This window comes from Papaver somniferum, chromosome 9 (genome assembly GCF_003573695.1).
Source record: "Papaver somniferum cultivar HN1 chromosome 9, ASM357369v1, whole genome shotgun sequence".
In the NCBI taxonomy this organism is placed as follows: domain Eukaryota; kingdom Viridiplantae; phylum Streptophyta; class Magnoliopsida; order Ranunculales; family Papaveraceae; genus Papaver; species Papaver somniferum.
Genome location: NC_039366.1, coordinates 74,695,862 through 74,706,664, shown reverse-complemented (window position 1 = coordinate 74,706,664; position 10,803 = coordinate 74,695,862). Strand labels below are relative to the sequence as shown.

Below are 10,803 nucleotides of genomic sequence, written 5' to 3'. Positions count from 1 at the left end.
CTATTTTTGACGTCAGAGTGATCCTACGTATGACTTCAGTCATGTTCCTCACAAATAATGCTTAACCAGAGTTCACAGGGATATATATATGTCTACTTTTTAAGAGTACATATAGGGTGTTTGTGGTAAATTAAATATGATTATCATGTCTATGGGTGGGAGGTGGGGGTATGTTTATGTGGCTGTTCCGATTGGAAAATTGGGCACATCAATTCACACCTTCTGAGATTCGAGTACGCACTAAAACTTGGAAAAAGTTGCATGAATCCCGAGAGAGGAGATAAGAAAACAAACCACGACGGCGGGTACGTTTACTTGGTCACTAGCCTCACATCGTCAATCTCTGCAGCTGTATCCCAGACAATTTTGAGTCTTTTAGCAGCCACTTTGGGATCAACACCAGCGTTAGTTGCCTTGGCATATAGAGATTTTCTGGGTTTTTTATTTATCAATTGAACCTATTGGACAAAACAAAGTAAGAAAATGAACAATTCTCAAGAAACATAATTTGATTCAGTCCAACACCTCTGAACTCCATGTATACATAATCTCTTAGCATTGTTTGCCAAATGATAATCGAGTTTTACTGTAACATCAGTCTGGTAGATGGCAATTGATGAGTGCCAAATATTGTATAATTTTATCCCTTTTTGTTGGCATTTAACTCATCTTTTGTACAGTAATTCTACATTTTATCCCATATTCTGTATTTTCATTGTTTTCAAGAATAAATATTTTTCTTACTTAATTTTGCATTTTTAGGTAATAAATAAACTCTGGATGACTTGCGGAGCGGAAAAGAGCTGAAGAGTGGTGAAAAGCCGGAAGAAATTACGCAAGGAAGCCGCAAAGAATGGAGCGCACGTCTAAAAAGCTAGGAATGGGCTCAAGAAGGAAGAATTGTTCTTAAAGAAGATATGGGCTTGGCATACCCAAGGCCCAAAACCCTTACTCAAACCCATTTTCTATATCCATACCCGTCTCCATTATCAGCCGTTAGATCGGATCCATCTCATCATCCAATGGTCGCTTCTTCATCGTTCATCAAAATCTGAAGTCCCTGCAAAACACCATAGTACCTAAATTCCAAGCCTTCAGATTAGATCACATTTAGATCCTACGGTCGCTTCTTTGCCTGCACATCAAATCTCGATACTTCCGCTTAACACTACAACACCTAACCTCGATCTTCGCCGTCAGTTTTGATGTATCTCGTCATCCTACGGTCTCCCCTCATCCATTTCCATCGCGCCGTTGGATCATTCCATCATCCTATAATCCTACGGTCCAGCTTCGCGAAACATCAAAATCCTCTACACCTGCTCAACACACTAGTATCCTATACCTATACCCTAACCAAACGCCCCCTTCTTCCTCCATCGACTTCTTCTCTTCCCCCCCCCCCCCCCCCTCTCTGCAGCAGAACCCGTACCACCACCTTCTCCATCATCACCACTACCCACTCCACTGCCACCGCCACCAACTCCTCTACCACCACCACACCTCCACCATCATCACCCCTACCTTCCTACAGCTATTACCCATCTTTATAGCCCCCTAATTCGTCAATTTCTCCCCTGCCGAAACCCTAGGTGAATGGTTGACGAATTAGTGAAGCTAGAAAAGCAATTGAAGGCATGGGAATGGAGCTGGTGAACGAGGAGAGGAATGGGTTGAAGAGGGAAGCGTCAAATCGCAGGTTTGGTAAGAAAAATCCCTAACCCTAATTTTTCTGTCCATTTAGGGTTTGTTTGATAAAACCCTAATTACTGCTAGGGAGAGCATGAGGAAGAACAGTGGCAACATGGGTATGATTAAATTAGTCGAATTAGGTGAGAAACCCTAATTTTGTCACTGTTCAATTTGGGGATTTGGGGGAATTTTTCTGTAAACCCTAATTTGGGTGTCTGGGTATAAAAAGGGGACTGTGGGTGTGATGTGAAGGTATGCTGGACTAGCCAGTGTCCAGAACTTTGCTGTTCTGTATATGTTCTATTCTTGGTATTCACTGTGTAATGTTCATGTTCTGTTTATGTTTAATTTCTGAATTCATGTTTCAATTATCTTGTATGATGTATGTTAGTGTTAGCATGTTAGTCATGAGCTAAGTCTCACTAGCTGAGGCTCAGATGAAGCTTTAGTGGACTGTTAGGTAGTGGAATGTTAGGTTAGAAGCCTTAGTGCCTGTTTTGCTTGTGCAATGGGAAGAAATTAGTGCTCTGGTATGCCTGTGATTGACTGTGCTGTCAAAAGACAGTCAATACTAGGGGCATATCAGTGAGCAAGCTGATTTTCCTCCCATTCTAGATGTATGCATAGGATGTTCAATTCAACCTAGAACTACACTATCTGGCTAGGTCACAAGGGTGGATTCAAAGCCTTAGCTTTTACCTCCACTGTTACCATTTGTTTCATTGCTGCTCCCTTGCCTTAGGCTAACTGCCTTTGTGCCTCATTGCCACTGATTTTTGCTTCTTTCCCATGATCATTGTTAGTTTGTTTCACTGCCATTGTTAATCCTTTAGTTATTGTTCCCTATTCTTCCCTGTTCCTCATCTCTGTCTGTGTTCTCTTTTATTCTCTTTCTTTTGCTATCTTTTGCTCTTCTAGTTTCTCTGTTTTGCTCCCCATTAGTCCATTGAAGCTCACTGTGGCCTAAGTGCATTGATCATTAAGAGCCCAGTCCAGTTCACTGTGGACTCATTCAAAAACCAAACTGATAGCTCTATCAAGCCCAGCTCACAGTTCACTTTCCAAGCTAAGGCCTGTCACTGTCAAGCCCAGATCCTCATACAAGCCAATTGAGCCCAAAGCTCACTTCAACACTGAGCCCAAGTTCAGTTCATTGAAACCAAAGGCTAAAAGCCCAGGTTCATAGCTAAAAAGCCTAGCTCCAGCTAAGGCCCAAATCATACCAAAAGCCCAGGTTTAATCCCAAGCTCAGTTCACTACACTGAGCCCAAGCCTAAGTTTAAGGCCAAAGCCTAGTTCACAGTTCATTCCAAAATCATTCAAAGGCCCAAGGCCTAAAGCACTTCATCATTACAACAAACCCATAAAGCCCAACAGTTCCAAAGGGTATTCATAACCCATTGGTACCACAACCCTTTGATACCTAAAGCCCAATAGCCAACTAGAACCCAAAATAGCTAAACACTACAAAACACCCCCAGTCTCTGTGGATCGACCCGTACTTGCACGAGCTACATCTGACGACCGTGCACTTGCGGTATTACTGTAGGCCCGTTTCATTTCGCTTCAATTTTATACGCTTTCCCGGACCCACCAGCAATCACACGGTAAAGGTGGCCCTTAAGAGGACCAATACGAATTCTCAAAGTTTGGCCAATGGAGAAAGCTCCTTCCCTACCTTGGAGGTTATTGTTGACTACATATATGGAAGGTACTACGTTAGAAGCAACACGAAAAAAAATCCACCTAATCAACCAGCTTGAAAAATACAAGAGATCAACAGTTGAGAGCGTACACTCTTGGTTGTTTTCCCTTCTTGCCTGTCATGCCGATCTAGATGATTGAGGAGATTTCGGAGATGCTGCTGAATCCTCAAACCCTGTGGGACCTGAATCATACCTCTAGCAGCAAAATTAAACTTGATGATAGGAAGAAAGAAAACAAGCAGACAAGTTACACCACAGACATGGTTATAAGACATACATCGATATCTTGACAGCCATTGAATAGCTTAATCTTCTCACACATTTGGCACTTAGCGCAAAAGTATCCACCATTCTCAAGATCGTTTTCACTATCATATACAAATATGTTGCCTTTGTAAATTCGCCTAACAATACCTTGCCTGCCCTGCACAACACAAACATAAACAGAGTAACCACATTCAATCAGGTTTCACCGGAATATAATAAAACATGATGAAACTGAGGTTCATCTTAGTTTAGTCATGGTGAACAAAATTTCTGACCAATGTAATACAAGATGAAACTGAGTTTAATTTAACACATTATAATAAAATAAGATGAAACTGAGGTCACCTTGAATTTTTAATGAAACATGCCAACAATATCTTTCATGGGACCATGTAGGTGAACAAGATGTTTATTACAGAGGTTTCATCCACCGGGAACGCATGATGAAACTAGTTTCATCCAGTTGCAACTCATGATGAAACACAAGATGAAACCGGTTTCATTCAGTGTCCACTAGTGATATAATACAAAAATACATCAAAGTTTACACTAGATGTAAACAATGGTGTAGTCAATTGCATCTGATTCTATAGCTAAATCTAAACAAAATTGACACAAATTTAAGCTAGTATGTGTATAAATGCATAAAAAAGAAAACTAAAGCATTAAATTCACGTCCAAAATTTATGTCAACATTAGCATCAACTTTTCAACTGAGTGAAACCAATTAAAAATCAAACGTAATTAAGAAGACAATTGGGGTTTGGAATCTTACAAATTTGAGCATTCTCTTCATTTCCCTGAACCAAACTCGTTCTTAATTCATCATCATAATCTTCCAGCAACAGCAGCACAACCTCCAATTCATTTGTTTATCAGCAAGAACAACATCTTCTTAGGCTCAGTTTCAACTACAACCAAGCTCGGTCCAATCCTGCAGTTGCACCTTCAAAACAAGATGAAACTGATTTTCATCCAGCATATTCCGATGAAAATACAATTATATAATAGTCTATAACTAGATGAAACTAGTTTCATCCTGCATATTTTGACAAAAAAACAATTATATTACAGTTTACAACTAGATGAAATTGGTTTCATACTGAGTATTCTTACGAAATTAAGGTATATCAATATGCAAGTTATATGAAACTGGTTTCATCCTGCACATTTGGCGAAAATACAGCTATATGAAAGTTTACAACTAGATGAAATTGGTTTCTAGTTGAGTATTCTGACGAAAATGGTATATCAATGAATAAACTATATGAAACTAGTTTTCATCCTGCATATTTTGAAAAAAAAAAAACAAATTTTACTCAATCTTAGAAAGGATTAAACTGGTTTCATCCTAGTTTCATCCTATTTTAAACTTGTATAAAAACAGATTCAAAAGGGATGAAATCAGTTTCATCACCAGCAAACATGGATGAAAGCAAATTGAACTACACCTAAAACATGATGAAACCGATTTTGAATAAAATATAACTTTTTCTTCTCTTTAGTGCATCTAGGTATATGAATTCAGTCAATTTTGTAAAATGGAATGTATACAGAGGCAATATGCTTATTGAAACAAGTTTCATCCTACTTTAAATCAGCTGAAACTGCACATTAAACCTGTATGAAGCCGGTTTCATCCTGGATGGAACTGGTTTCATCGTTAGGTTTAAATTCATCAATCATAAGGAATAAGGAATTAAAGACAACACAGGAAAATCACTTAGTTAATTGCATCAAATTACATGAACGCAAAATCAATCAATTCAAGAATCAAAACCCATGTCATTCTAAAATTTGATATCTATACATTTCCAAAAATAAAACAAATCAACATGCGCCAAATTTTATAACTAAGATTAAACTATTTTGAATGTAATCAAAGATAATTAGAGTCCTGAGCTTACCGATTTGAACATATACTTCAATTAACACAAAACCCTAATTTTCTCAATTTATGAATTTGAGAAATCTAACTTAAATTAGGGCATAAGAGATTTCTTTATGGACGGTGGCGGTGGTGACGACATCGGTGACGGTGTTGAAGAAACATGATGTTACCAACGTTGTTGGTCTCTTCTGGTAGTAGAGATGGTGGTGGTGCTGTCAATGTTGGCGGTGGTGGATTGATGGTGTTGATAATGGAGTTGGAAGAAGATTATGTTGTTGATGGTGGTCTTGCTGTTTTCTGGTGGCGTAGAAAGAAGACGATGGTAGTTGTTTTTTGATTGATGAAGAAGATGAGGTGGAGACGCTTACTGAGAACGAGAGATTGAAATAATCTTTTTGAATCTGGTTTCTATGGAGACGATGGAGAAGAAGGGTAATTAAGTCTGTTTCATTAAAAAAAAAAATATCCCGTCCATTTGACCCAGAACAAAAGCTACCCGTCCATTTGACCCAGAAAATGTGCAATTTTAGCTATATAGCCCATTTTCTGTTAATTATGTAGCAATTAGTTCATGTACAAGTATGGATGTCGGGGGACGACATCAGCTTTCGTGTTTTATCCATGCTTTTGTCTACCTCTTATTAGCATTTCTATTTATTTATTCTTTGTAGAAAAACGTATAGATGAGAACTTTGGGTAATGCATGTAGCAATTTGGCTAAAGTTCAAGTGTACAAATATGGATGTGAGGCGACGAAATGTACTTTCGTGTTTTCTATATACTTTTGTCTACCCTTGTTGTTAACATTTATATTATTTGTAGAAAAACGTAAGGATGAGAACTTTGGGTAGTGTATGTGTAGCTACACCAAAATAGCATGGTTGTTTCAAACAGGAAACCTGGTTCGACTCTCTTATAGTAGTTGTTACATGTTGGAGTCATGAATACGACATTACTCATCCATTCCCCACCTCCTTTCTCTTTTTGATACAAAATTCTGGTTTTGCTAAGCAAGCCAAATATTCTTCTGGTGGAATCTCCAGTTTTGTCATCGCGGAGCTCATAAATAACCAGGGCAAGTACATAGTTTTCAAGTTCTCCTGCTATCTCTTGAATGGGCTCTCACATACTTATTGCCAAAGCAAATAACATTTCTCAACATCATCTTTGTACTTAGATACTCTGTAAGTTTTTCATCAAGTTATTTGACTATGTTTCAGTGTTTCGTCTATTACTTCTTTCATTAATCACACAATATGCATGTGATGGCATCAAAGATGCCAAAGCACACAGACGATAACTGTGATAGCTAGGAAAGTTTATCATTTATCACGTGTTGTAATTGTTATTTCAGCATTATGTATTTCTTGCCATTTACGTCACCTGTGTTTTCAGACCTCTCTATATTGCCGGAATTGCTGAGATATATTGAAGAAAAAATTTTAGAGACAAGAGTAATCTAGATGTAATGCTTCTTATTATTATGTTTTTGCTTGCGAGCGTAAATATTTACTAATCCATGATTATTTGCTTTACCAGTATTTATGGTCGACAAATAACAAAATACAAAGATTGCAGTTGTGATTATTAATTATTTATTTTTTATTCATTCAATTTGACAGTCCATTAAGAAATTAGAATTGTGTATTTATTATCATGCCCATGGTCAAATATTAAAACAGGATTTAAGCTCTAATTTACTTACGTATTATCAGTGTCTTAGATAATAATGGACTCCATCTTTATCTCTTGCAGTCGCAGAGGGATGGCTTTGAAATACGGATTGTACCATATGGCAGCAAAGGTGATAATTAGCAGTATATGGAAATTCAAAGACTCTCGATTTTATAATATATAAATTTTCTGTTCGAACTAATTTCATTTTTATGCTACACTTATATGTTATGTGCTCGATTTTTATAAGGCTGAGATTAACAACTGGGCCTGCCGCATTATTCTTTCTTAACAGGCTAAAAAACGATTATGCTTATCTGGTGGTGAGCCAAGAAAGTCTAGACCTGAAGGAAATATAATTTCTGTTGCAAGTGATGGCTCGTTAGATAGTAAGGGGAATCCTGCTTTGAAAGCACGCTCTGGAGGATGGAAAATAGCCAATCTCTTACTAGGTAAAACTGTTATAAAATAATGCATTAAAAATCATAAACTAAACTGGTTTTCTAATTCTTACATTTGTTTGTGTTTTACAGTGAATCAAGGACTAGTAACACTTGCTTTCTATGGAGTGAATTTAAACCTTGTTCTGTTCTTAACAAGGGTACTAGATCAAGACAGTGCCAAAGCTGCAAACAGCATTACTAATTGGGCAGGGACGGTTTATTTGTTCTCATTAGTTGGGGCATTCCTTAGCGATTCTTATTTTGGAAGACACTTAACTTGTGCAATCTTTCAGCTCATCTTCATAGTGGTAATAATACAAACTACCAGAACAAGTTTTTTAATCTATTTCTGTTTTTTTTTTTATTTTTTTTTATTTAACTTCTTTTGATTTTTATTTTCAGGGTTTGTTTTCATTGTCATTAACATCTTGGTTATTACTGATCAAGCCAGTTGGTTGTGGTGATGTAACATTACCTTGTGCGCAACCTTCTTCGGTTGGCAATGCAATCTTTTATTTTTCCATCTACCTAATTGCACTAGGCTATGGTGGATATCAACCAACTATAGCTACATTTGGAGCAGATCAATTTAATGAGTTGGACCCAGATGAAAGACAATCCAAAGCTGTCTTTTTCGGTTACTTTTACTGCGCACTAAACTTAGGATGCCTCTTTTCAGACACCGTTTTAGTGTTCTTTGAGGATTCAGGTCATTGGACCTTTGGGTTCATGATCTCAATGGGTTCTGCTATTATTGGTCTTCTTCTGTTCTGGCTAGGAACTCCAAATTATCGTTTCTTTCAACCAAGTGGAAATCCATTGACACGGGTAGCTCAAGTGTTTGTTGCTTCCATGAGAAAATGGATCATACCTCTTCCACCAAATGGTGAGGGGCTCTATGAAATGGAGGGTGAATCTGCTATTAAAGGGTGTAGGAAGATCCTTCACAGTAATGAATTTGGGTGAGATATATTTCATTTCGAAAATCTGTAGCCCCGTTGCATAATTTGCATGACTTTGTGCCTGCCTAAGAGCAAGAAATTTGACACATGCACATTCCTAATTTCACATGTATGCAGGGTTAACAGTAACCGGCTAATCTAAATTATCTCAACTAATTTCAGGTTCCTAGACAAGGCAGCAACGGTAAACGAAAAGGATAACTTGTGTGAAGAAAACAGTATAAATCCATGGCGGCTTTGCACCGTAACTCAAGTAGAAGAAGTTAAATGTGTGCTAAAAATGTTTCCCATTTGGCTGTGCACCATAATTTATTCTGTCATATACACCCAAACGGACTCGCTTTTTGTTGAGCAAGGAGCTGTCATGAGTACAAGAACCCCTTTCTTTCACTTAAAATTACCAGCTGCAAGTATGTCGGTTTTCAACATTATAAGTGTTCTTGTCTTCACTTTTGTTTATCGACGACTTGTCCCATTTATCGCTAGATTCACAGGAAATCCTGACGGTTTAACAGAACTGCAGCGTATAGGAACTGGACTAGTAATAGGCTTAGTTGCTGTGGTGGCTGCAGGAATTACAGAAATTGAAAGACTAAAAAGATTAAATCCTGATACAAGCTCAAGTTCGTTAAGCATATTTTGGCAAATGCCCCAGTACGCATTAGTTGGAGCCTCGGAAGTGTTTATGTACGTGGGCCAATTGGAATTTTTTAACAATCAAGCTCCGGATGGGATTAAAAGTTTTGGAAGCTCACTTTGTATGGCTTCAATGTCTCTGGGGAATTATCTAAGTAGTTTACTCGTTAGCATTGTAATGAGCATTACCACTACGGAAAATAGACCTGGTTGGATTCCAAATGATCTTAACAAGGGTCACTTGGAAAGGTTTTACTTCCTTATCGTCATCCTAACCGCAATAGATTTTGTGATTTACATATTTTTGGCCAAGTGGTACAAAGGCATCAATCTTGAGAAGAAGAGCATCCAAGAGGAGGAAGGCAACCACTCGGAGGACGTCACTGAAGAGGAAGAAAGAAATCCATCGGAAGAACAACGGGAAACAGTCCTGACGATCACCAATACTTCAGTTAATTAATCTGTATTTTGTGTAGCTAATAAAAAACAAAATTTCCAACAAAATGTAAACTTGGTCGTTTAGCTAGCAACCGAGAAATATTACAAGTTACCTGAGATACGAAGAGATTAGGTGCGTGTGGAGAGAAAAGAAGAGAGGATAAATTCATTTATGTCATCACATATAATCGCACTAAGTTGTTTCTTTGTCGTTTCAGGAATGGTTATGGGATGTAGACCTCAACCCTTTGCCACAATGGTAACAGAGAAAATGATTAACTAGGTAGAGACGATTCAAAGAAAAGTTGATTATGGAAACGCGAAAACGCGCACAGCCAACGGTTGTTATTGCCCTACATAGTTCTCCAGTACTTGATAAAGGGCCATTTGTCTTCATAATCAATGGCTACTACATTACTATTTGCTTATGTGCAGCTTGCCTGTAAAAGCATAAACTAAAAATCCTATTACGATTTTAAATGAGATGAAGTATCACGTTTCTTATGGTATACTGCAAAACATGGTCTACTCCGGGACTGTTGATGGTTGTCATCTCATCAGAGTTTCTTTGTGTGCTTTTGGCACACGACGTATACTAAAAAGTTGGGCTAAGTGTCACCGTCTTCTACATGGTAATTACATTATATGAAAAGTTGTCTTTTTACGCTAAAATATCTTAACAGTGTTGATGAGAAAGACTGGAAGATGTTATAGCTAGCGAGTGGCAGACCACTTGATGTATAAAGCCAGTAAAGAATTGGAATTGCAGATGTAACTAGAAAGGGACGTACACTCCTCTCGTTTTCCTTATGATAAGTCATGCCTCATTTAAAAAGTACATTGGTGATCAGTACTATCACTTTTTATTAGGACTTCACAATTTTTTTCTTTCTTATTTTTCAACCTTTCGTGTAATGAAATAAACACCAATGAACGCAGAATATATTTATTTTCTTCTTATTGTTAAAGATAAGATTTGATGGATTATATGCTTGCTTGCTGGTTGCTACGCATCAAAATGATAATCTATAAATGTTGTTCACAAAAAATGAGACCCAATATTTATTCTTGTGCGTAGACACAAGAATATCCTA

General features: G+C 37.6%; 1 protein-coding gene across 4 annotated transcripts; it reads left to right on the top strand.

The window, feature by feature from the left end:
• The first annotated feature begins 6,594 nt into the window (after window positions 1-6,594).
• LOC113313576 (protein NRT1/ PTR FAMILY 7.1-like) lies at window positions 6,595-10,118 on the top strand. 4 transcript variants are annotated; one of them, XR_003341941.1, is made up of 7 exons: window positions 6,595-6,740; window positions 7,312-7,360; window positions 7,526-7,682; window positions 7,764-7,981; window positions 8,076-8,635; window positions 8,798-9,842; window positions 9,928-10,118. XR_003341941.1 is itself a non-coding variant. In XM_026562369.1 (7 exons), exons 3-7 carry the CDS (start codon window positions 7,322-7,324, stop codon window positions 9,729-9,731), a joined length of 1,908 nt encoding a protein of 635 aa, XP_026418154.1. In that variant the 5' UTR covers window positions 6,595-6,740; window positions 6,952-7,021; window positions 7,312-7,321; the 3' UTR covers window positions 9,732-10,118. The 4 variants fall into 4 exon arrangements, 3 of the variants coding, with proteins under 3 accessions (XP_026418154.1, XP_026418155.1, XP_026418153.1); XM_026562369.1 differs by adding an exon at window positions 6,952-7,021 and having other exon boundaries at window positions 8,798-10,118; XM_026562370.1 differs by having other exon boundaries at window positions 7,318-7,360; window positions 8,798-10,118.
• Window positions 10,119-10,803: the final 685 nt, after the last annotated feature.

Bases quoted from the DNA above. Each gene is read 5' to 3' on its own strand.
- LOC113313576 (XM_026562370.1), top strand. From the start codon at position 7,322: ATGGCTTTGAAATACGGATTGTACCATATGGCAGCAAAG. The intron at 7,361-7,525 runs GTGATAATTAGC...CTTTCTTAACAG, and splicing joins TGTACCATATGGCAGCAAAG to GCTAAAAAACGATTATGCTT. The intron at 7,982-8,075 runs GTAATAATACAA...TTTTATTTTCAG, and splicing joins TTCAGCTCATCTTCATAGTG to GGTTTGTTTTCATTGTCATT.